The 27,848-nt window shown below is 37.3% G+C and overlaps 1 protein-coding gene across 7 annotated transcripts in view; it reads right to left on the reverse strand.

The window, feature by feature from the left end:
- Positions 1-308: 308 nt before the first annotated feature.
- POU2F1 (POU class 2 homeobox 1) overlaps positions 309-27,848 on the reverse strand; it is a 178,370-nt gene continuing 150,830 nt past the window's right edge. For all 7 annotated transcript variants that reach the window (XM_082360715.1, XM_082360712.1, XM_082360716.1 and 4 more), the window contains 4 exons: positions 27,650-27,755; positions 9,311-9,656; positions 8,455-8,543; positions 309-6,224 (listed from right to left, as the gene is read on the reverse strand). In XM_082360715.1, the coding sequence (XP_082216841.1) occupies positions 5,917-6,224; positions 8,455-8,543; positions 9,311-9,656; positions 27,650-27,755 (849 nt within the window). In that variant the 3' untranslated portion in view covers positions 309-5,916. The remainder of the gene's footprint in view (positions 6,225-8,454; positions 8,544-9,310; positions 9,657-27,649; positions 27,756-27,848) is intronic.

Here is a 27,848-nt window from a genome sequence, read left to right on the forward strand (position 1 = left end):
AGAGGTAATGAATCGTCAGGAGAGGCTGGCGGGGTATGGGGGGGCCTGGGCAGCCACAGGAAGGGATGTAAATACCTTCGAGGACCCTGAACTGGACAAGCCACGTGTAACCTGCATGCCACCACACGCTGCACTGCAGGCCAGACCGCAGAGAGGCTAACGAATCCCAAACCCAAACACAGGGATGATCAAGTTTCCTTTGGCAAGACAGAGATAAGGAAAAGCAAACACACACACGAGCAATGCAACATTTTCCTTCTAACATAATCACCTTCTTCTCTCCCCACCCACCCTCCCTAACCCTATAAACTGTAACCTATAAACAGGATCCCAAATACATACCGCATCAATCATGTTTATCAATCATAATAAACATCAGTTCAACTAAATGCTACAGCTAGAATTATTTCCACTATTTATAAAGTTCTTTCTTTTTACTTATTTGGTTTTTAGTTTAAAACCAGTTCTGTAACAATGCTAAACTATGCTGAGGTATTTTATGAAGGGGCCAGAAGCTAGCTGTTACCCACGAGCATTACCCTCCCAGATAAAGGTATCACCATTCAAAGAGAAAAGGAAGAGAAGGAAGAGAGGAAAGGAGATCCAGATTACAGAATCAACGTAAGATCTGCTAAGGTTTACTGCTTTGAGCAAAGGCTGAGAGTAGAAGAGCCCACACATGGAACTGCTTCATGAATAAGGATGGTCAGAAGAAAGCAACTTCACAAATCATATGGAAATCTGGGTGTAAACCTGACAACTCTGAGAAAAGACATATTCCCTGCCCTTTGGATGGAATCCTTCCAAATATCTTACTGAAAATTTCAGGCGTGTCCCATTGAATCTCTTTAGATTAAGAAAAGAATGAGGCAGAACAGGATTAGTATCAGCCTTTAATGATGAAAGCAGTTTACTTATCCTATTTCTGTCCAAGTTCACATTTGTACTGTGTGCACCATCTATGCAAAAAGATGGCCAGGGCTGTGATGAAACTAAATGCTTTTCACTAAATGCTTTTCACACACACATACAAAAATGAACTCACAATGGTTATGATCAGATGAATCCATCAGTTCTTGCCCATTTGAGTAATTTTAAATTTCAAGTTTTTAGTCTTTTTCTCCATTAGTACTGATGGTCTTTTTAACATTTTCAGCTCCAATAAACACGGTCTGAACGAATAAACTTTAAATTCATCAATTTTAGATGCCGATTAAGGAGACTGTATTTGACCAACTCTCATAATCAATTGTTGAGGCTCTTTAACGGAGGGCTCTCAGATCGCAGACTGATTTCTGGGGGGGGGGGCCCTGAGGGGTCCAAGGCCACAGCAGACTGCCAGCAGGAGGTCTGAACCAGGTGCTGCCCACCGCTTGCCTGCTCTCGGCCGGCCCTGACGCTCAGGGCTTGCTGACTGCTCCCTGTCTGCTCTCTCTCTCTTCTTCCTAGTGTGTAACGATTTTACTTTTTTCTTGGTAAAGAAAGTTTTGTGAGGATGACATGGTTTGGGAACAACTTTAGACTATGAACAACAGAGTTTCTTTTGTAAGCCAAGTGTTTATTATACACTAACTGCAATGTTTACTATCAGGATTTACAACTTTAAAAATCTACATTAATTTCCTACATTTTCAAATGTATCCAGCTTTCCCAGCAATTTAAATAGAAAATTTAATGATAAAGATTGGGCTGAATTTAAATATTGTGTCAAGCATCTGTGCTTCTGAATATAGACAAGGTTTTTTCCCAACTTCCCAAATAAATGAGGGATAATAGAACAAAATAATGTAAAAAAGAGGTACAATTGTGCTTTTCTCCCCAACAATGAATGAACTGTGTAGAACAAATTGGCACGATAATCTCACTAAAAATCTTTTAATTAATATTATTTTCCCTTTTAAAAAAACGTTAATTTCTAATAATGCTACCATGAAGTACAAATCAGTACGGTCCTACACAAAACGAAAGTTGGATTCCTTTGGTTCCATTCCTCAATAATAAGTTGAGTAAATTGGGATGGTATTGATCTTTCTTACCAAATAAATAAAAGCAAGTGTGTTTTATATCAGGTAATGAATGGATAGGAACAACTTTTTTAATTCTAAAAAGCTGCCTATGTAACTTCAGAAACATTTAAACTAACATAGCACTCAACATATTTCTTAAATCAGGAACAATAATATTGTTCTTCTGAGAAGCCCTTTTCCAGGTCTTTCTGCTGTCCTTTAGATTTATACAGGGTACAAATAAAGTTCACAACCAAATTGCCCTGCTTGTGATAAGCAGGATTCAAACAATTACATTCACCACTCCCTAGGGAGGGCCCATTACCATGGGCAAATACAGTATCGCTATAAATGCATTTAGAATTAGTCTTTGGCTTAATATGTGTTAACCAAATTCAGGGATAAAATAAAACTTGCATAAACATTAAGGGGGAAAAAAAGAAGAATGACACAATGAACTGTGATGACCTATCTGGCCCTTCCTCTTAGAAATGCAGAAACGCTACCAAACATCTCTTTTTGGTCAAATGGTCCCTCTTAATTTCCAGACTCTCCCATATAAGGTGGCTAAAAGTTAAGTCTGAGTACCTTAGCTTAGGAGATTCATTCAATTCGAAAAGCATTTCTTGAGATGATAAAAAAGATGATATAAAGTAAAAAAGGACTAAAGGTTGAGTCACGACACAATATGATCAGTAGACTATCTAGGGATGATGATGATGGGGCGTCAGTTTTAAGTTAAACACCCATCAACAAGCTGTTTTAGTGTTTCATGTGTACATGTGTAAATGTACCTTTCATTTCACAACTTGTTTTTAAATAAGAGAAAAAAAGAGAAAAATTCTAAAAGTTACCTTTGTCTAAGGATTTATTTCTTCTTTTAAACACAGGTTTTTACGCTGGTTTAAATTTAATCTTCATAAAGTGATCCACAACCCCACATACACAAAGGCAGAATCCCCCTATCCCGAATTAACTAGAGAATATAGACAGGGCAGGGAAGAGAAGACCATCGTACTGACATTTAAAGCTTAGTATCTTTTTTTTTTTTTAATATTGAAGTCTGTTGGTGAATCTTATTTGGGAGAGGGAGCATTTTTGAACCACATAGGAAAACAAACAAACACAGCCTTTCCTTGCTCTTCCTCTTAATCCACTGGGCTTGAGTCCCTTGGGATTCAACGCTTCCTTTGGTAGCAATTTTGGGAAATTAATGCTACAACCTCTGATCCAGTATGGTGGGTATCAGCACTTCCCTCCCTGAGTCCTTCCTCCTAACTTACCACTCCCAAGGGAGGGACTCATCACCACGGGCAGCTACAGTATCACTGACAGCCCTAAAATCATTTGCACAGACTAAAACTGGAGATGTCAAATCAGGATAGATAAAAGATTAAATTCAACTACATCAGAGAAATAGTGGGATGAAGAGGAGAAAATTTAGTAACTGACACTGCCATTCTATTTACACACCAAACTAAATAAACTACTTAAAAAATCAAGTTAATGTCTGCCCAGAGGATATTACAACTTACCAACATAAAAGGTTAAAACAAGCAGCAACTTTTATATAAAATTAATAAAGACAAATGAAAAAAGAAATTGTCAGTAGCATCTATCTCCTCAATGTGTCTGAACTGCACGATATAAACTAGTCCATTAGTACAGCAGCTTGCTAAAAATTGACTTTGGTTCAAGCTTAGTCAAAAAAACAACATAAAAAAAACATACCACACACAAAAACGGTGGATGGACATTTGTTAGTTTCCCTGCTTGCAGTTCATTGATTTTGGAGGGATCTTAGGAAGGTGAAGGGTAGTTAATTAAATACTTTGTGAAATAAAATGGGAAGACAGAAGGAATAGAAGAAAAATTAACAAGGGAACTAAAACATTTCTGGTCTTTTAATATTAATATGCCTGTCTCCCACTTGGATGATCACAAACAAAAATGCACATTGTGTCTGTATCACTGCCTTTCCCAACACTGTGAAGAGACAAATACACAGAATCCAAGCTCCCTTGTGGATATAAGCAGAGCATGCAGAAGAAAAACTACCTGTAAGCTCTCTCTCAGCCCCCAGCTCGAAATGGGGAAAAAGTGCAGTCATAGGACCACCGGAGATGTAAGCAAGCACCCACAAACACCAGATGGGAACCTTTCACTCCAATAAGAAGGGAGCTCAGATGAGCTGCACTGCAGTGATCCAGTCTTTTGGGAACTTTTTGGATACAGATACTATAATAATAGAACACTGACAAAAAGGGGAATCTAATTTCCAAGTTACCCTCGTTCCTCTTCATCTACTTCCATAAACACTTCCTTTTCATGGGCTCATTTACATCGTCTAGAAATACCCTGGAAACAATTACGGAAGCTAATCGCCTTCTACAATGAACAGAGCGATGTGTATTGCCATTTAGACCTACCTAGCAGGAGCACCACTAACAAACCAAGGAGACACTTGAGGTGTGTGCAAAGTTCCTGCTCAAAGTCCTTCAAAGGTTCTACAGATCCCATGCCCGGCTAATGAGTGCCTTCTCTAGTCAGAGAACCAAGGAGAGTGTCAGGGTGAGAGGAATTGATAAGCCATCTGGTGAAAGTCTGTCGCTAACCTCAGACTCTTCTCATCACACCTCTTTCGGTGATCTATAACCAATGGAAAACAGTCTAGTAGAGTTCCTTCAGAAAACAAAAGAAGGGAAAAGTTTCCCAATTTCAGTAAGTCATTTTGTTCCTTGCCAAGTAAGTTAAAGGAAGTTCGGATGAAAAACTTCCACAAAATGGAAAAAACAAACAAACACACCAACAGTAGAGCATTTCAGGAGATACGAAATCAGGAGACCCACCAAGTTAGGTGTGTGCAGTAGTCTTTGCTCTTCGGGACCAAATCCTGCCCTGCAACATGTACAGCCATTCCTGTTGAAAGTAGCAGAAAGCAGCACTGTTGCACCACAGGATCTGGGCCTCAGGTCATTCAATGATTTGGGGTGAGTGAGAGCTACAGTTCAGCAGGAATTCCTTCCTACGCAAAAGTGCTCCAAAGGCACCACCTGATGGGGGGGAGGGGGCGTGTGTGGAGTGGGAGTGTTTGCACACACTGCCTTCAGCTTCTGCACCAAGCCTCTTGCATAAGTGGCAAAAGAAAATAATTTTCTAGCACCTCTGTAAGAGTCATCAAGGATAAGGAAACCAGCAAGAACATTCCCCGCAGTTAAGAACGTTAAGTCCCCCTTACCCTAAAACCCTCCCGCCCCACAGTGTGGGAGCTCACTGAAATAGGATCCAGGAGCAAGAGATAAACATGTCCAAACTATATATATATATAAAAAACAATAACAACACCAACAACAATAACAATAGAGATACAGTAATACAGGCCTGCCTAAATTGTACCAGTTAAGAAAGGAACCCCCAACACAATTGATACGATTATAAACACCTTGTTATGACTTAATGGCCTGTACAACAGACCCATAAAAATGATTTTTTTTTTTAAGAAAAAAAGAAATTTAGACAAACAAGAAATCCCCTTCCTATATTGGAATTGGTAACCCACCTTAACTCGTCATCATGACTGCTGGAAATGATAAGTAGTCCTTTCACTTATTTTTTTGTTTGTTTTTGATTTTTTGTTTCTGCCTTTTTTTTGTTTTTTTTTAAATTTTTGGTTAGAAAGTTCTCCAATCCATGAAGCAATCCTGAAAAGACAGTGTTTTATTACAAAATTAGGCAAATGTTGTCCCGTTTCCATCCTTTTTTTCCGGCATGTGTTTTTCTTCTCTCCCTCCTCTCCCTTGCCCTTGCAACATGGCAAGAGGAAGCCCATCACGTGTTTCGGTCTCAGCCAGGCTGGCAGCCAGTCGCACTCGGAGTGAAGAAGGGGGCTGGCAGCGTCGCTCAGCCCAGCTCACTGGGCCTTGGAGGCGGTGGTTGTGGCGGCAGCCCCGCTGGCAGAGGCCGCCGTGAAGAGCGAGGTCTGGATGGGCTCAGCTGAGGTGGAGGTGGCGTGGAGGCTGGCTACAGGTCCAGGGTTCCCTGCAGAGGCTGCAGCGGCAGAGACCAAGCTAACTGGGTTGCTGGTGAGCAGAGAGAGGTTCTGAGGGTTCAGGAACAGAGGGGCAGTCACGATGTTGGGGGCTCCGCCCGCATTGGCAAATACCAGGTTCCCAGTTGCATCCAGGGACGTTATTGGAAGAGAGCCACCAGAAGCAAGAGCTACAGACAAACCCCCCGCAAAACAGGCAGGAAGGAGAATGTTAGCATCATCCCGGAGAAGCCAAGCAACACATCAAATGTACTGAGTTTTCCTACAACCCAGATGGAAAAAGCGTATCCCTTAACTGAATTTTTTACCCTTAATTACAGCACTATACTGTCACCAACTAAAGTTTATTTATAATTTTGAAAGAGCCTAAAGGGCTGAAAACTCTAATTTAATAAGCATGATCAGCATAGGTGAGGAGAATCAAAGAGTCATGTTTCTATCTTGAAATCTCAACTTTATTCCATCTACCTAGAAATATTTGTTAAATCCAATAATTTTGTTTTTAATGAAGATTACTGACTTTAGATTACCTCCATTCAAAAAACAAACTAGCTACAGTGATTAAGGCGTTAAAATATAGTTCGCTTTTATCAAACCAACTGGCATTACTGATAAATTTGAGCACTTTATAGTGTGATATACAGGATAAAAACTGTCTTTCGAAAAGACTTTAGTTCTAAAATAAGCTATATATTACCAAATAAAGTATAAGGTGTGATTCATTTCTCACTTCAAAACATTTAATTTCTATGACCTGTACAAAGGAGAATAATGAGTCTCTGTAGGAGGAAAGCAGAGCTATACTGATGTAGGTGGGTTCTAAGGTTAGGACTTGCTTTAATGCATAAGAATTTTTCTGTAATGCTGTTGCTTCTCCTTCATCATCAAAATTTTCATTAAAATAATTGGGCACTCTAATATCTTTTCCTGTATCTGACAACCCCCCACAATCCCCTCACCCAAATAACCACATCCTCACATGTATATTTGAGGCACATGTATTTCTTAGTGGATTAAAAATTTGATTGATTTCTTACATAATATATAAAGAACGAGAGAGGAACTGAGGGGATGTCCTTGACTTTGGACGTGATCACACACAGAGTACAGAACAGTGAGTCTTGGTGCAGCCTGACGTTTTCTGAGATTCCAGGCTCAGGGGTCATAGTCCAGTTCTAGACCTTCCCCGGGAGTACCTGTTCTGTGCTCAGTTATGCACTGTGGAAGGCATCTTGCCTTTTTAGTATCACTACAGCCCAGAGGTACACCGAAATGCAAGAGAAAAAGTGATTTATCACAAATCTTACTCCAAAAAGAAATCTTTTTATAATAAAAGCTTTACAGATCTAACCATCAATTTCACATATGATTTAGTCAATGAGAAAGTCAATATAATGTAAGGTAATCTAGGTCATGTTTTAGATTTGTCTGGAACTAATATTGTCTACAGTATACTGTAGAGATATCATCCATGAAACACTAATCTTAATTGAAGTTCGTTAACAGCTTATTTTTGGCCCCAATAACTCTCATTTAAGCCCAAATTATTTTAAGAAAAATTCCTCAGATTAATATAGTGATGTCTCAAAGTGTTTCCTTGAATCACGTAACAGCAAGCATCTTCAAACACAAAGCTCAGACGTTAAACAAATCAAACCCTTCAATACACAGAATGAGTGGATTTAGACTCATTTTAGACTGGATAGCATGCTAAGGCCAAAAGGGACCCATCTGGGCTTGTAAAAGAGACATTAAAATCCAAGAGAATATATGCTCTATAATGATGGGGATATACAAAGGGCAGAACCTAACAAGAATTAAAAGTACTCTTGACGTCTGCATGATGTGCTCCAATGTTAATTCGTTATAGGGCCTTCTTGTATACGGCTCTCTTAGGGGCGGGGGTGGGGACTGGAGAGTTTTTCTTGGTCAAGTTTGTCTGGGGATGGGTCTCGGATGACTATTTAGATAAATGTAGGAGGAAATTCTGCCTCCAAGTCTATTTACATAAGAAGATAAATATCAGCATTAAAGTCCTGGTTTCTTTCTTTCTTTTTTTTTGGCCACACCATGCAGCATGTGGGATCTTAGTTCCCCGACCAGGGGTAGGACCCCCCGCACCCCGTATAGTGGAAGCTCGGAGTCTTAACCGCTGGCCTGCCAGGGAAGTCCCAGTCCTGGTTTCTTAATACACCAAAGTAAGTGTATTTCCTGTTCTTACAGACCGACACCTATATTTCTCTTACAAAGCTGTTTACAAGGACACATTCTTGGTCCTCACGTTAGTCAGCATTATCAATTCAACTATCTCTTCCCATCACTTTCACCTCTAGCAAAGCAGACTTCCTCCATTTAAAAAAAAAAAAAAAGAGGCTAAGTAAGGAAAAAAATTCTACTGACCTTGAATAGTTGCCAGTGTACTGTTGCTCATCAGAGCTGGGCTGAGAGCACCACCCAGGGTCCCTGGATTGAGACTGAGTAAGGCACCTCTGAAAGTCCAAAAGAGCAGTCACTTTATTACAACGTAGATGCCTGTGTCAGTTTGACAACATACCCAAATGGATAAGGAAAAGGAAAATACAACTGGGGAAGTATATGGAAATATGTTGTTCTCTTTATACTCTTACAGGGGTTGGTTAGTGCTTCCAAGTTACTGCCTTCCTTGATGCTCACTTGTACAAAGCAAAACAAGGTTATGGTCCACACAAAATGTAAAACTTGCAGTCATTGTAACTCTTTGAATTACTTCATTCTCCTTTTTTCCAAAACAAAAGGAAAAAAATGCCAGAGAAAGGAATATATTTACAAAGTAATTCTTATTTGTTTGATGGTAATATAAAATTGGGAACCATATTACTGTATCTCTTATTTATGTTTGAGAATTAGAAAGCAGACAGTTCAGAGCTTAATGGAGAAAGCATAAGAATAAGAGTCAGGAATCCTGGCCTTTCTTCCTGGTCCCATCACTCAGGTATAATCAGTGGCCTGGTGTTCTGTATCCTCATCTAGAAATAAAGGTATGACTACTGTGCTTCCAGAGTGTTAAGAAACTTAATTCCAACCATAATCAAAATCCTTGTGCTACTACTATAGAGCAACCCATTTCAAAGAGATTATGGCTTTAAAGGATTTTTTGTTTTTGTTTCTTGTCTTTTTTTGCATTTAAGATAGTGATGAAAAAGTATTCCCTACAATAACTCCAGGGATGACCTCCTAGCTGTTTCTCAGATGTAAACAAGATGAGAAAGCACCTTACCCAGCTGCAAACTGTGAGGGTGCCATCAGGCCTGGGTTTAGTCCTGCAGCCGCAGCCATGGCAGCAAGACTGGCATTTGCTGGCAACTGTGCAGCTCCTTGGAGGGCAGCAGCTGCTGCTGTCTGCAGCCCTGATGCTGTCACCATCACCTGGCTGGTCCCAAGAGGAGAGGACAAAGGAGTGGAGGTGGTGTGTGTTGTGCTGGTCTCACTGGCACTGGATGCCTCGGAGGTGGAGGCTGAGGCAGAGGGGGAGGGACTCAGAGAAGGGGAAGTGACTGCTGAGGAAGCCGGAGGCGCTGTGGAAATCACGGCTGCGGTGTTGTTGGAGGTGGTGTCTGTAGTGCCTGAAAAGGGAATCATATTAGAAATTGACCTTCTGTAAATGTTTTTGGAAGAATGGCTGCTTTATTCAACCATACTCTAGAATCAACTGAATAATTAATTTACCATCCAGTAACCTCTAAACATGTCCTATTTTATTAACCGAGTTTAGTGTTTCTAGGGAAATTAACCACAAAAACAAACATTTTAAGAACCAAAGCCATGAACCCTACTTTAAGAGGCAAGAGCAATAAAGTAACCATAAAACAAACAGGGAACACAGCTTTCCATTTCCAATTTCCTATTAAAAATTAAAGAAACAAAAAATCACAGAAGCTCTAACTACAGAACACAACTGCTCTGGGGAAGAAATGTACAAGCAAAAAAATCCAAGCTTCTGAAAAGCATTTTCATTCAGAAATCTCCTTAGTAGTCTCTATAGAAAAATCAAAACAAAGCAATGAAATCAAGAAAAACTAAAAGTTACACATTTTTCTCAAATAAGTATCAATAACATGCACAGAAACAGTACGAAAATAACTAAAGGAATATGTCCAGATGCCTTTAAAAAAAATTTTTTTTTAAATTTATTAAAAAAACAAAACATAATGGTACAAAAGGTTGAAAGTAAAAGAATTGGAAAAGATATACTGTGCAAATATAAACCAAAAGGAAATTATATAATAACAGATACAGTATACTTGAAAGCAAAAGCATTACGAGAAATAAACAAGGGCACTTCATATCAACAAGACCAATTTACCAGGAAGTTTTAAATTTGTATGCACTTAACTTCAAATTATATAGAGCAACTGAGCTACAAGGAAAAAACAGACAAGTTCACTATCATAATAGGATATTTAACATACTGCTGTCATTCACTGATAGAGGATACCTCTTTCAGAACCAGTAGACCCCCCCCCCCCAAAAATTAGTAAGGATATAAAGAAAACTTAAATAACGTGAGCAGCAAATTTGATTCAACACGCAGATATATAGTCACTATACTCCAAAACTTTAAATTACAAATTATTTTCAAGCACACTTGGAACATTTTTAAAAGTGACCATATTGTGCTATAAGGCAAATTTTAACAAATTTCAAAGTATTAAAATTATACAAAGTGTGTTTCTTGACTTGTAGTTAAGCTACAAATCAGTAACAAAAAAGTAACTAGAAGTTATGAAATACACTACTTCTAAGTAATCCCCCAAAAAACAAATCACAATTGGAGTTAGAAAATAACTTGAATTGAATGATAATAAAAATATTACATACCAAAACTTGGATGTGACTAAACCTGTGCTTACAGGAAAATGTATAGTCTTTTTTTTTTTTTTCAAGGTAACGGTAGTGGTGTTTTTTTTTTAAATTGCACACATGTCTATAAACCTAATAAATAGGTTTTCTCTATTTTTTTTATACAGCAGGTTCTTATTAGTCATCAATTTTATACACATCAGTGTGTACATGTCAATCCCAATCGCCCAATTCATCACACCACCACCCCCACCCCCCTGCCGCTTTCCCCCTTTGGTGTCCATACGTTTGTTCTCTACATCTGTGTCTCAATTTCTGCCCTGCAAACCGGTTCATCTGTACCATTTTTCTAGGTTCCACGTATATGTGTTAATATACGATATTTGTTTTCCTCTTTCTGACTTACTTCTCTCTGTATGACAGTCTCTAGATCCATCCACGTCTCAACAAATGACCCAATTTCATTCCATTTTATGGCTGAGTAATATTCCACTGTATATATGTACCACATATTCTTTATCCATTTGTCTGTCAATGGGCATTTAGGTTGCTTCCATGACCTGGCTATTGTAAATAGTGCTACAGTGAACATTGGGGTGCATGTGTCTTTTTGAATTGTGGTTTTCTCTGGGTATATGCCCAGTAGTGGGATTGCTGGATCATGTGGTAATTCTATTTTTAGTTTTTTAAGGAACCTCCATACTGTTCTCCATAGTGGCTGTATCAGTTTACATTCCCACCAACAGTGCAAGAGGGGTCCCTTTTCTCCACACCCTCTCCAGCATTTATTGTTTGTAGATGTTCTGATGAAGCCCATTCTAACTGGTGTGAGGTGATACCTCATTGTAGTTCTGATTTGCATTTCTCTAATAATTAGTGATGTTGAGCAGCTTTTCATGTGCTTCTTGGCCATCTGCATGTCTTCTTTGGAGAAATGTCTATTTAGGTCTTCTGCCCATTTCTGGATTGGGTTGTTTGTTTTTCTAATATTGAGCTGCATGAGCTGTTTATATATTTTGGAGATTAATCCTTTGTCCATTGATTTGTTTGCAAATATTTTCTCCCATTCTGAGGGTCAGATGCCTTCTTTGCATTAAAAAATTTAAGTGGCTATTGGGTAATGAAAATCAGCTCTCAAAAAGTCTATTGTGGTAAACGTTTTCTTCTTCTTCTTTTTTTTTTTTTTTGGTTCATGCCACGCACCTTGCGGGATCTTAGTTCCCCAATCAGGGATCGAACCCGGGGCCCCAGCAGTGAAAGCACCAAGTCCTAACCACTGGACCACCAGAGAATTCCCAACATTTTCTTATTCGAAGAAGCAACAACATACAATGATATTATGAATCTCATAAAAATTAGTATGAAAAATGAAGATCTAGAAAATAGTTCTTTGAGAGGCTTAAAAAAAAATCAAAATGCCAAAATTTCTTTTTGTTGTAAGGAGAACAAACATTTGAATACAAATAACTAACTGACATTAAAAATATCACTGAAAGCTAAAACACATTCACTGAAATGGTTTACTATTATAGATCAATACTGTCCAACAGAAATACAGTACATATGTAATTAAATTTTCTAGTAGTCCCATTGAAAATAGTAAAAAGAAACAGGTGAAATTAGTTTTAATATTATGCTCTATTTAACCCAGTATATCCCAAATATATTTCAACATAAAATCAATATTTTAAAAATTTAATGAGTTTTTTCATACTAAGCTTTGAAAAGCAAATCTCAAATTGAACTAGCCACATCTTACATGCATAAAAGCCATGAGGCTAGTGCTTACCATATTGTATAGCGCAGGTCTAAAATATCTCTAGAAGTTAGGCCTAGTGTTACTTAAAGAATATCAAGTCCCTTTGCCTAAAGCAGAAATAAGTGATAAGGCATAGGATAGATAAAGAAGATGCCAACTATTCCCACTGAGCTGTAATTTTGATGCTATCTAACATCATCAAAGTATAGAACAGGCCCTCTTACTTCAGTAATCAGTAAATGCTACATACAAAAAAACTGGCTGCCTAAACCAGCTGGAACTTCATTTAGCGAAAGTCACTATGTTCTAGGATATAATCAACCACATATATGTGTATAGCAGAACCTAAGTGGTATTTTCTCAGGATAGAGAACTGAAAAAGACCAAAAACGTCTATAAATTTTCAATATAATACTTCTATGAGGTATAAAAGACTTCAGAGATGAAAGAACTAGACCAATCAAAATAAGTATTTCAAACCTATAAACATATTGGAAAAAGGATCTATGTAAAAGAACTTTCTTTGTGATAAAATCTAACGCCAAGCTGTAGAAGATTCTCCTCTCATAATAACCGTATTAAAAATTCAGGCAGTTTTGTTCTTTTAAAATCTATTTTGAAGCCTTCTTCTGGTCTATACTAAGAACACCTAGAATTCAACTCTCATTTTAACTGTTAAGGAAATGTTTCTTTCACATATTGCAGAGCTGGGAGAAAATTAGACACCATCTATTTCAGTACTGACTCTACTTTTCCCACCTCCTATCATATTACACAAAAGGGTTATGTGGTCTCTGAATTAATCAGGTAAACATATCTTTCTTACTGTTAAGTGAAAAGGGAGGATTTACTCCTTTTTCTGTCCCTCTCAAAAATATAAATAAGATGATTCCCTCTTTACTGCTGCTGTTCCAAAGTACATCTTTGTGGATATTATTAATCACAGTTTCATTATTCAGTTCTAAATCTATCAGACCAATTTATATCACTGAGCTATTGATGCTGTGTTGGGTCCTATGTTTGGCAGATTCATACATACTTTTTCACTTTGACACTCTTTTCCTAAGACCTGCCCCCCGTTCTATAGAAAGGTATATATCTTCTCTCATTTCTCTTCTACTGCTAGTAAATTTCAATCTTTTCTTGACCAACTTTTCAGCTTATCTAACCTGATTTCACTTATGGGCACTACTTTCTTTTCAAACTTCTGAAATGAACTTGAGGTCAAAGGCTTAAAGTAGCCTTTTCTTCACTCTCCACTGCCGTTTTCAGACCATTTGGTATCACTTTCTTAAAATCCCGCATATATACAAAGAAAATCCCAATAATTTCATCAGTGAATTTAACCTGGGCTAAGAGATGATGACTCCAGAAACCATTCAAAGTAGCTCTTTCTGGTTTTTATCCTCCAACCACATTCTAGGTGTCTTCAATATGAATGTCATATGAGCACTAGAGTATAATAATGGGATCTTCAAATTAATTCTCCCAGTGAATCACCTCTTAATCAATATATATCTTTTATCTATATTCTTGGCAACTTAATTACTTGGGCAACTTTGATCAGGGAAGTGATGATGCCTGCTGAGCTTCAGCGTCCTCAACAACAAAATTAGACGCCATCACCACCTCACAAGGTTAGTAGGAAGTTATGTGCAAGAATACATAGTGTGCGGCACAACCTCTTGTTTCCCACCTCATCCTTTTTAATTGAAAAAAAAATTTTTTTAAATTATTGAAGTATAGTTGATTTACAGTATTGTGTTAGTTTCAGGTGTACAGCAAAGTGATTTAGTTGTATGTGTGTGTATATACATATATTCTTTTCCAGATTCTTTTCCATTATAGTTTATTACAAGATATTGAACATAGTTCCCTGGGCTAGACAGTAAATCCTTGTTGTTTATCTATCTTATATATAGTAGCTTGTATCTGCTAATCCCTTTCTCTGTATCGTTCCAATTTTAGTATATGTGCTGCCAAAGTGAGCACCCACCTCATCTTTTTTAAAAAATAGATTTAGTGAGGTACAATCTATATGCCATAAAATTCACCCAATTTAAGTGTAAAATTCAATGATTTTTAATATATTGACAGAGTGGTACAGCCACCACCCCAATCTAGTTTATGACTAAAAAAGATTCCTTGTGCCTATTTGCAGTCACACCTGTTCCCACCTACAGCCTCCAGTCACCTGCTTTTTGTATCTGTAGATTTACCTTTCCCAGACCTGTCACATAAATGGAATCATACAACTTGTAGTCTTTTGCATCTAGCTTTCTTCAGTTAGCATACTGCTTTCAAGGTTTATCCATGTTGTAGCATGAACCAATACTTCCTTCCGGCTGAAAAGTGTTACACTACATGGATAGACCACATGGTGTTTAATTCATTCATCAATTGATGGGCAATGGCTTGTTTCCAGTTTTTTGTTTTTTTAAGAAAATTAGTTAATTAATTAATTAATTTATTTTTGCCTGTATTGGGTCTTCATTGCTCAGGCTTTCTCTAGTTGCGGCGAGCGGGGGCTACTCTTTGTTGCGGTGCACGGGCTTCTCATTGCGGTAGCTTCTCTTGTTGTGGAGCACAGGCTCTAGGTGTGCGGGCTTCAGTAGTTGCGGTACACGGGCTCAGCAGTTGTGGCTCGCGGGCTCTACAGCACAGGCTCAGTAGTTGTGGTGCACGGGCTTAGTTGCTCCGCGGCATGTGGGATCTTCCTGGACCAGGGCTCAAACCCGTGTCCCCTGCATTGGCAGGCGGATTCTTAACCACTGCACCACCAGGGAAGTCTCTCCAGTTTTTGATTATTATGAATAATGCTGTTATGATCATTTGTGTAAAAGTTTTTGTGGAAATGTTTTCATTTCTCTTGGGGGAAATGTTGGGTAGGATGGTAATTTTATGTTTAAAGTTTAAAGACAATGCCGAAGTGTCTTCCAAAGTGGCTGTATCATTTTACATTCCCACCAGCGATGCATGAAGGTTTCAGTTTCTCCACATCCTTGACAAGACTTATTATTTTTGGTCTTCTTGATTATAGCCATTCTAGTGAGTATGAAGTAGTATCTCATTATGATTTTATTTTTATTTTTTAATATGAAAACATTTATTATATTTAAAAGATAAATTTATAATATGTTACACATGAAAAACCTACAAAATTCCTATGTAGAACGGCTTCTTAGAACGTAAAGCTAATTTAAAATTACTATGAATGTACAACATTTTATAGTATAAGCTTCTGTCTGTTTGAACAATGTAATGATTGTTCTTTAGGATTAAAATAAGATTCTGCAGTAGTCATCTCTGTAGCTATACAGTAACAGCACTCTGCTGAGCAATAATGTTGAACATCTTTTCATGTGCTTATTAGTCATTCCTATATCTTCTTCGGTATAATGTATATTAAAATCTTTTGCTCCTTTACAATACTAAGTTGCCTGTATTCTTACTATTGAGTTTTAAGAATTCTTTATATGTTCTAGATATAATTCCTTTATCAGATATATGATTTACAAATGGAATTAATTTTTCTGGACAGTTCATTGAGAGAGTATATTTATTTTGTATCTTGCAACAACACTGAAATTCATTACTAGTTCTAGTAGGCTTTTTGGTGTGTGAATTCCTCGAGAATTTTATACATATAGGATAATGAAAACAAAGACAGTTTTAACTTCTCCCCTTCCAAACTGGATGTTTAAAATTTTTTTCCATTATTAAGCTGACTATAACCTCTACTACAATGCTAATTAGAAGTCTGCTAGAGCAAACATTCTTGCTTTATTCCCAATCTTAGGGGGGAAAGCATTCAGTCTTTCTCCATTTAGTATGCTGTTACCTGTAGGCTTTTTAGTATATGCTCTTTATCAGGTTAGGAAGTCCCCTTCTATTCCAGGTTTTTATCATGAATGGGTGTTGGATTTTGTCAAATGCTTTTTCTATATCTAGTTAGATGATCATGAGGTTTTGGTCCTTTCTTCTATTACTATGGTGTACTACATTAATTTATGTTCAGTTATTAAATCAATTTTACATTCCTGGGATAACCCCTTGGTCTTAATGTATAATCTTTTTTATATGTTGCTGGATTTGATTTGCTAAGATTTTGTTGAGGATTTTTGTGTACATTTTCATGAGGGATATGGGTTTATAATCTTTTTCTTGCGATAACTTTGTCTGGCTTTAGAATCAAGGTAATATTGACTTCATACAATGAGTTGTTCCTCCTCCTCTATCTTCTGGAAGAGACTGCTAAAGGTTAATTCTTATTTCTTTGTGAAATATCTGATAAAGAGTTCACTGCTAAAGCCCTCTGAGTCCAGGCATTTCTTTTTGATTCACTTACTTTACTTGTTTTAGGTCTTTTAAAGGTTTTCTATTTCTTTTTGAGTCAGTTTTGGTAATTTGAGTCTCAGAATTTGTCCATTTCACCTAAGTTGCCTAATTTTGGGGGGCAAAAACTTGTTCATAATATTCCAGAATGCTGCATGAGGTAGCAATTCCATTCTTAAATATATACCCAAGAGAACTGAAAACATATAACCACATAAAAACTTGTATTGAGCTTTGTGATGACCTACAGGGGTGGGATAGGGAGGGTGGGAGGGAGGCTCCAGAGGGAGGGGATATGGGGATACATGTATATGTATAGCTGATTCACTTTGTTGTACAGCAGAAACTAACACAATATTGTAAAGCAATTATACTCCAATAAAGATACAAAAAAAAAATAACTTGTATTGATACATGCATACTCATAGCAACAGTATTCAAAATGGCCCCAAACTGGAAGCAACTCAAATGTCCATCAACTCCGGAATAATAAACAAAGTATGGTATATCCATGGAATGAAATATCACTCAACTATTAAAAGGAATGAAGTTCCAATATATTCTGCAACATGGATAAACCTTGGAAATATGCTAAATGGAAGAAGCCAGACACAGAGGGTCATATATTACATGATTCCATTTATATGAAATGTCTGAGACAGGTAAATTCATTGAGACAGAGTAGGGGGAGAAGTGAATGGGGAGAGACTGATAATTGTTATGGATAGAGGGAGAAGTGAATGGGGAGAGACTGATAATGGTTATGGGATTGCATACAGTTCATTATGAAACACTACTTTGGAAAAAGAATTGGAGGCAGAGCTTGTTCAGTTGAGATTATTAAGGGCTGTGGAATTTTTACAAGTTCTTAAGACACAGAAGAATACATATCTTTCTGGAGCAGTACAGTCATTATCATTCATTTTCTATTGTAGAAAAGTTTACCAGGTACAGCCACTATGGAAAACAGTGTGGAGGTTCCTCAGAAAACTAAAATACCATATGATCCAGCAATCCACTCCTGGGAATATACCTAGAGAAAACTATAATTCAAAAAGATACACAGGCTTCCCTGGTGGCGCAGTGGTTGGGAGTCCACCTGCCAATGCGGGGACACGGGTTCGAGCCCAGGTCAGGGAGGATTCCCGCATGCCGTGAAGCAACTAAGCCCGTGCACCACGGCTGCTGAGCCTGCGCTCTAGAGCCCATGAGCCACAACTACTGAGCCCGCGTTCCACAACTACTGAAGCCCGCACACCTAGAGCCCATGCTCCACAACAAGAGAGGCCACCGCGATGAGAAGCGTGTGCACCGCAATGAGGAGTGGCCCCTGCTCACTGCAACTAGAGAGCCCACGTGCAGCAACAAGGACCCAATGCAGCCAAAAAAAAAAAGATACATGCACCCCTATGTTCATAGATAGCAGCACTGTTCACAATAGCTAAAACATGGAAACAACCTAAATGTCCACTGACAGATGACTGGATGAAGAAGATGTGGTACATATATACAATAGAATACTACTCAGCCATAAAAAAAGAACGAAATAATGCCATTTGCAGCAACATGGATGCAACTAGAAACTACCATACTAAGTGAAGTAAGTCAGAAAGAGAAAGACAAATACCATATGATATCACTTACATGTGGAATCTAAAACATGGCACAAATGAACCTATCTACAAAACAGAAACTGACTCATAGACACAGAGAACAGACTTGTGGTTGCTGAGGGGGAGGGGGGGAGGGAGAGGGATGGACTGGGAGTTTGGGGTTGGTAGATGCAAACTATTACATTTAGGATGGATAAACAACAAGGTCCTAATGTAGAGCACAGGGAACTATATTGAATATCCTGTGATAAACCATAATGGAAAAGAATATTAAAAAAGCATGTCTCTATGTGTATAACTGAGTCACTTTGCTGTACAGCAGATTGGCACAACATTGTAAATCAACTATACTATAATAAAAAAAGATTTTAAAAAATTAAAAAAGGGAAAAGTTTACCAAGGACCTATTATGTGCCAAGCACTATGATAGATACTGGGAAAATAAAAATGACCATGGCAATCACACAACATTTCTCTTAGACGAGGGCAGACTAAGGGTATGTTTATTCCTTCATTTCTAAAATGCTATCCCAAAAGGTGGTAAAGTAATAAAAAAGGGAGTGAGAGCTCTGGGAGTGAGATTTCAGAGAACTTGAGAATTTGATACATTTGCAGAAATGAGAAAGAGGTTAAAACTGGGTGGTAGAGAAACCAACCACAGTCCAGAAGGGCACAGTAGAAGACTACGATAGAGGTGGGAATTATTTACCCCAATGGAGCCCTGAGGGGATTTCAAGCTCCCCCGTTGTCAATACTGAGGCAGGAGTAGGAAACAAGGGCAGAGAACAGGGTGACCAGACTGTTCACACACCAGCTCTGTCAGTGGGACTTTTTCCTCCCCCCACCAGACTTATCACCTAAGCATTAACTAATGTCACCTACTACTCTTCAAAGAAAATAAAAATCTGAGTATGGAAGGTTAAGGACGTTAGTGTCAGCACTGGCATCCCTCTCATTTGAGGAAGGTGTGAGGGTACAGCCTGGTCTGCCTGTCTGCTTTCCACCCATAGGCCCTGAGCAAAGTCTGGCAGTTCTCTCCCCACAGTCACAGCTCACAGCTCCCTTCCAATCAAGGGAAAGGATGCTGAGTAACAGAGGCTACACAAGGGCAGAAAAAACCTTACAAGCTACTGATATTAAGTACTAAGGCCTTGCATTCATCGGTATGACTAAATAACCAAAAATTACCAGACAATGAAAAAATCCACAGCACAAAAGAAATGGGACAAAATAAATAAGCAGAATTGAGGCCAGAAGAAGCAACTTAAATACAATTCTCATTTGTACTGTATCTACAAATTAAAAATAGATTGCTATAAAAAGGCGGAATCAGAACAAAGAAACATTCTTAGAAATTAAAAATATGATTTTGGAAAAACATACAAATGACAACAATAAAAAATGGGAACACAGGAACAGTTAGATAAAATTCAGGATATATTTCCAAGAATGAAGTATAAAAAGTTAAAAAATGAAAAACACAAGAGAAAAGTTAGAGATATATGGGATCAATTTAGAGAGTTTAAAGTCTGTTTAAAATATGTTCCAGAAATAAGAAAGACAAATTACCAGAGTTAAAGAAAGACATTAATTCAAAGTGAAAATGCCCACTGAAGGCCAAAGAGGACATATTTAAAAGGCCCATGCCTTGATACCTTCTAGTGAAATTTCAGAACTCAAAGGATAAAAAGATCCTTAAAGTTTACAGAGGGAAAAACAAATGATCAACAAATCGGAGTTAGACTGAAATCAGACTTTTCATTGGCAACACTGGATGCTAAAATACAACAGAGCAATACCTTCTAAGTTCAAAGGAAAAGTAATTTTGTACCTAAAATTCTATTACTGTACAAACTACAAATACTGTGAGGGCAAAATACTTCTCAGTTATGCATGTACTTGGAAATTTTCCCTCCCATATAATCTTTCCAAATAAAGAAAAAAATTACTTGAGAGTGTGCACCAGGCAAAACAAAAAGGAATAAAAGGTAGAGGGAGACATGGGCTCTCAGAAATATTGGATCTAACTCAGGAACACAGTGAAAAGAAGTTAATAAGCAATCATAGGGATTCCAAGGAGAAAGTCTTCAGGAAGAAAGTAGATTGCATTAGATAAGCTGTATGATTAAGATACTGGATGTCTTTCATAAATAATATGAGTGAAAGAATATGCTACTTCTGTCAACTGAAAAAAAAAAAGCAATATAGAAATGTCAGAGGAAAAGAGGCTATAATAAGAAAGTTATGGTCCAAATAGGAAAAAACATTAAAATGAGGCATGATTTTCAGCAACTGCTGACAAGAGGAAGAAAAGAAAATCCATTTGACACTGACTCTTGTAACCTTCTCTTTCAAGGAGCAAGGTTTAAGTGTCATAAGATTACATTTTTCACCCTAATCATATGAGCTGTCCCTGAACGATATTTATACAAATGTAATATTATTGTATTCATTTTCTATCGCTATTTAACAAAGTACTACAAACTTAGCAGCATAAAACAACTGATTCAACTTTGTTGTACAACAGAAACTAACACAGTATTGTGAAGCAATTACACTCCAATAAAGATCTATTTAAAAAATAAAAAAAAAATAAAAAAATAAATAAAATAAATAAATAAATAAAAAGGAAAAAAAAACCCCCACACATTTACTATCTCACAGTTTCTGTGGGTCAGGTGTGCAGGCACAGTCTAGCTGGTCCTCTGCAAGGCCACAATCAAGGGGTCAGCCAGACTGTTCCATTCTGGAAGCATGAATGGGAAAGAATACGTTGCCAGGCTCACTTGGGTTGCTGGCAGAAATCATTTGGCAGAATTTGCTTGCTGCTCTAGACTAAGTGCCCAGCTTCTTTTTGGCTGTTGGCTGAAGGCCACCCTCAGCGCCTAGAGGTCATCCTCAGTACCCTGATTTGTGAGCTTCCTAACATGGTTGTTTATTTCCTACTTCATCAAACCGGTGAGGAGGGTCTCTAGAGTAAGTCTGGGAACAAGACGGAGTCTTACAAAATGTAATATAATCATGGAGTGACATCCTATCACCTTTGCCACATTTTATTGATGAGAAGCAAACCAAAGGCTCAGCCCACACTCAAGGGGAAAGGATTACACAAAGGCATGAACACTAGGAGGTAGACACCATGGAGGGGGAGGGTCACCTTAGACTTTGTCTGTTACAATTATAAATGCTGATTATTTTTTTCTCTTAATTTAGATTTATCAAGTGTTGAAACTTATTTGCTTCTGATCTAAACATTTTTCATTTTGCAACTTACTTTTTGTGTGTATATAATTTTATTTATTTTTTAAATTTATTTAAAAAATTTTTATTGGAGTATAGTTGCTTTACAATGTTGTGTTAGTTTCCACTGTATAACAAAGTGAATCAGCTATACGTATACACATATCCCCTCCTTTTTGGATTTCCTTCTCATTTAGGTCACCATAGAGCATTGAGTAGAGTTCTCTGTGCTATACAGTAGGTTCTCATTAGTTACCTATTTTATACATAGTATCAATAGCGTATATATGTCAATCCCACTCTCCCAATTCATACCGCCCCCTTCCTTCTCCCTTGTATCCATACATTTGTTCTCTACGTCTGTGTCTCTAGTTCTGCTTTGCAAATAAGATCATCTATACCTATAAGTGCTGATTATTAATTTAACATTTTTAGAGACTTCTGCCTTTGACCATAAGAGTAAATGATAGCAAACTTACCCTTACACTATAACAAGAATAGAGAAATATATGAGAAAATGTTTTAGATATGAGAAAATAGGCAGCACAGGGCTGTGATCCCTGAAGAAAGGGAAACAAATGATGTGAGCCCTATAATCACCTGGACTTTATTTGGAAGCACTTTGTAAACTGCTGCACCAGAAGAGGAAACTAAGTAGAACACAGCAATTTCAATGATTTGAGGAGACAAAGACTGTCGCTGGATGCTGAAATGGCTGGAATTTGCAGGAGAGAGTACTGGAAAGGAAAAAACTAATAGAGAAAGAACTCTAGAGATGTGCATAGCGGTTTCCTAGAATCTTTGGTTGAATACTACATTGCACATGCACAGGGAAACCCCATGAGTCCAGGCAGGGAGGCTATAAACTGAATGATCCTTGGAATTCATGCAGGACAGGGAGATAGTCCAGTTCCAACTACACAGAGAGTAGAGACTATTGAATATCTGGACATTCATTAGAGACCCCAGAAGGGTCACACCTTAAACTAGTGAAGGCTACTCTAGGGCCAATCTAATAAAGCTTAAAAAATAAGCCTTGAAAGGATCAAGCTGATCTGTAGTAACCTATCTGCCTGCCAAAGCAAACTCAAAAACTCTTTAAAGGAAGACATCAAAATCCAGATGTATAATCCCCTTCTCTTGAGTACAGGCAGATCTGTGAATATGATGGGAGATGTGGTAGCCACTCCTTTAATTGGGTTATATCATAGGACAAAGGTGAGAGGACTGACTACCTTATATTGCATAAGACCCTCCATAGCAGCTGACTGGAGAAAGAGTCTCATGTTGCCTTTGAAGAAGCTGCCATGTCATGAGAAGGTCATGAGGCTAGGACTTGGGGTTAGCCTGTAGGAGCTGAGAGTGATCTAGCTGACAGCCAGCCAAAAAAATGGGGACTTCAGTCCTATAACCACAAGGAACAGAATTCTGCCAACGAATGAACTTGGAAGATCTTGGGTGTCATATGAGGTCACAGTCCCAGCCAACATCTTGATTTCAGCCTGGTAAGTCCCTGAGCAGAGGACCCAGTTCTAACCCATGCCTAAACTTCCAACCTACAGAACTGTGGGATAGTAAATGAGTATTGGTTTAGGCCACTAAGTTTGTGGTAATTTGTTACGCACCAACAGAAAACTAATATGCTTCGAAAGAAGACAACAATGTCTGCTCTTACCACTTCCCTCAGCTGGAGTTTCTAGTCTATGCAATATTTATCAATCAAGGTGAAACTAAAACTATTTCACTGTTATAAAAGATGAAAAATAGCTCTTAAGTATATGAAATGATGTTCAACTTCACACGATTAGAAAACTGAAATTTAAAGTACACTGAGATACAATTTCTAACATATCAGGTTGGTAAAAATTAAAAAATGTAACATTCTGTTGCAGAGGCTATGGGGAAACTGGTCCTCTCACGTATTGTTAGTGGGAATAAAAATAAGTACAATCCTTTTGGAAGGCAATTTGATAGTATCCAACAAAACAACAACAGTATCCAACAACACATAGGTGTGTACCTTTTGACCCAGCAATTCTACTTCTTGAAATTTACCCTCAAGACACATTTCCAACAGTACAAAAATACATATCCACAAGGTTATTCCTGAAGCATAGTCTATAATTACAAAATAGTGGAAATAAACTCAATGTCCATACAACAGGAATGGGGTTAAATAAACTGTAGTACATCCACATAATAGAGTAGTCTACAACAATGCAACAGAATAATTAAGATTTCTATGAACTAATGTGGAGTGATTGTCAGGATATTTTGTTAAGTGAAAAAACTGAAGTGCAGAAGATCACCTAAGTATGATACCTTTAAAGTAACAAACAAGGGTAAATTAAAAAAGAAAAAAATCTCTACTCAATAGTTCAAAAGAAACACTGGAAGGGCATAGATGGGAATGGGATGGAAAGGATACAGAGAATTATGATAGAAGGGAACGACATTTTTCTGAGGAGAACTTTTTGTATAGTCTTACCTTTTAAAACCATGTTAATATCTCATGTTCTTAAAAAAATCATAAGGATGGGAGGAAAAACACTAACATTGAATACAAACAAAACAAATAAACTGACCTGAATTTCAAATGAATAATGTTACTACACTGAAGAGAATATAAAAAGAACTAACCAAAATAACTTTTGAACACAGTATTTGGGCTTTACGCCTTTAGGCTTAAGATGAGAACTCTAAACTGAACTGAATTAGTAGGTCTTTTCTTTTCAGAGGCATGGGTTAGCAATTTTGAAACCACTTTCTTTTCACTATAGGATTGAGCAATTAAGTAACTTGTTATTGTTGATAATGGGAGCCAAGTTACCCACTGTCACGAGAAGGGAGTTAAAATATGGAAAGAGGTTAGGATAGAAAAGAACGAACTATAGGATATTGGATTGGAATTGGAGATATCAGTATGAACTCATGGATTTTAAGGAGGCTGATTCTAGGCCAGAGGCAGAGAAACTTTAAGATGAAGCTGAACATCCTGTGTGCTAAAAAATAAGGAAGCACTCAAAGAATGCTAGGGACATGTCAAAAGGGCACAGGAGCCACCCTGAAGTAGTTCCCATTGGCTAAATCTGGGACAATCTGAATATTACAATAAAAAGTGATAGTAGGATTCTAACCTACTGAATACAGAATGATTTCTGAGTCCATATTGATACAGATAGCCTGGATCTGTTATTATTCTGATTCTCATATAATTCCATCATTTCTTCCACATTTATTAGTTGGCTTTCAACTGTAAGGATGAACTTTTCCTTTTCCCCTATATTTCTTGTTTATTAAAAAATAGAGTAAAGTATTCAGGGGAAAAGGGCATATCTGTAACTTGCTCTTATAACAGTTCAGAAAAAAATCACATACAGAAACACAAAGAGGAAAAGGAGAAAGCAAACATAGTAAGATTTTAATATTTGGAGAATGTGAGGAAGAGATTTCGGATTTCTCTGAACTATTCTTATAACTTTTCTGTAAGTCTGAAATTATGTTGAAATAAAAAATTTAAGAAAAAGCTGTATGTACGAAGGTGTTCATTATAGCATTATTTATAACAGTGAAAACTTCATTCATTTAATAATTACTGGGTATCTTACACTCTAGGTAGTGTGCTGGACATGAGGAATACAATAGCGAACAAGCAAGACCAGTTACGTGGCTTAGAGACTGAGAGGTTTCCTGGGATGTAATATTTGCAGGGCTCAAACTGGAAAAGTTGGTCACCCTCGGTTGAACTTAACCATGATGGTAGCATATGGAAATGGTTATGAAATTACAGTACAACCATTTGATACAAGGGCAAGAGTAGAAAAGTAAAAACTATAACAACAGAGGAAGATATTTATTATTAGATGTTAAGCTAAAAAAAAAAGGATACACTATAAATACTATTAGAATTGTACATCTATATACATATAAAAACAGATATAAAGACAAAATAAAAATAGTACTCGTGGTGACTGTGTCTTTCCTATTTGAATTTCCTATGTTAAATATTTTAATGATTAAAGAAAAATTTCATTCCAAAAGTTACTAACATTTCAGAAAACTGTCATAATTAAATCTAAATAAATGGGCCAAGTAATTGAGTTTAAGAAAATTTGATTAGTCAGTTAAGATCACCAAAAAATAAAAAAACATTTTAGCTTGTTTTGAGTATGTATATCTTCTTAAAATTACCTTCTGCCTCAGATTTGTGCCATTTTTTAAGAAATCTGCAAAGCTATTGTTCTTAATGCCTGAACCATTAGGAATTTTTTTTTTGGCAAAAGATGGGTATCTTTAAACCTAATGTAATATGACTTATAATTTGTTTAGAAGGTAAAGTACACAATTTACCAGCCAGTGGCAGTCAGGGTACACAGTAAGTTCCTCAAAGACAGGAATTTCATGTTCCTGGTGCCCAACACAGCGGCAACCAATCACCAACAGTTTGCTTTTTAAGCTGAGGTGCTGAATACTATACACTCTTGAACAGAGGTTTTTAACTTGCCTCTAAGGCATCCAGAAATGGCAAGGCTTGGTAAGGTGGGGACTGATGAGGTTTGTGATTTCTAAACCTCCTTGTAATCTTACTAAAAATTGTGGGTATGTCTACTTTGTGAGGGGAAAAGTTTATAGCTTTCACCAAAGTTTCAAAGAGGTCAAAGACCCAAAAGAGGTCAAAAGTACTGTTCTGAATAAACAAACTATATTATGAAATTTTCTAATAACTTAGAAATTTAATAACTATATAAAGCCATTTATTCAATTTTTACATCATGGTTAGGTCACTTAAAATATGAGTGAAAAAAACCAAATTCCCCAACTCTAGGTTAAATTTAAGCTTGATTATGAAAGATCACAAATCTATCCAATGATTTACTAGCATATATCAACCTGGTGAATAACTACAGAATGTCTTCTGCTTTATGTATCACTAGAAAACTTCTGATGACAACACTAATTTATTTTAGATGTATTTGGAAAATGTGTCACGTAAAGGGAAAACATTTATTTATTCATTTTATTGTGAATGTGCCAAGCACTGATATTTCAAAAGGAATATTCAGATCTTTTGAGAAGTACGAGGTCTACTGGAAAAGAGAGAAGTATAAAATATAACTGTTTATAATAATAGGCAGGTGGAAATAAATAGTTTCCTGAAGAAACTAAAGAGTATATCCAAGAAGAATTGATATCTAAGCTGGAGTAGTTTCATCACTAACAGAAAGAAGTGGAGGCTGGGATGGACAACATTTTACGCTATGGGCATGTTTACAAAGGTAGGAGGAATCTTCTTGTGTGTTGAGGATGGGATGGAGAAAAGACTATGAATTCATGATAAATTTGGACGTCTTCCTGAGTGCAAAAAGCTGCAGCTATTAAATGTTTTTAAGGAGAGGAGGAGTTAATTGAAAAAAAGTAACTCTGGGACTTCCGTCGTGGTCCAGTGGTTAAGACTCCATGCTTCTAGTGCAGGGGGCGTGAGTTCAGTCCCTGGATGGGGAACTAAGATCCTGCATGCCGTGCAGTGAGGCCAAAAAGGAAAACAGTAACTCAGGAAGCAACGCAGAAGACAGACTAATGTGGGAAAGAAAAAAGATAAGGAAATCTTTATGTGAAAGTATTCTTTCTGGAAAAATGTATTATGCCTGATTTTTTTTTAGAGTTCAGGTTTTCATATATAACTTTTTTTAAAAAAGCAATACATATTTTTAGTTAAAACCTTAATTTACAATTTAATGGCAGATTCTCACAGAAACTTAGCATGGGCCTATCATTTGCCTAACAGCTGCACGGCCTGGCTGCTGCTTACCTGTAACAGAGAGATTAGTTACCGCAGCACTGGTTAAAGGAAGGACTGGATTGACTGTGAGGGTAGTTGCTGCGCTGCTTGTCACAAGGCTTGGCGTGGTTGCCACCTAGAGGTCAGAAGTGAAAATATGCAGAAGCATTTAAAAATCAAAATTTAAAAATTTAAGTCCATATTGTAGATTTATTTTTCCTATAAAATT

The sequence above is a fragment of the Balaenoptera borealis genome (assembly GCF_965194805.1).
Source record: "Balaenoptera borealis genome assembly, chromosome: 1".
Taxonomy (NCBI): Eukaryota; Metazoa; Chordata; class Mammalia; order Artiodactyla; family Balaenopteridae; genus Balaenoptera; species Balaenoptera borealis.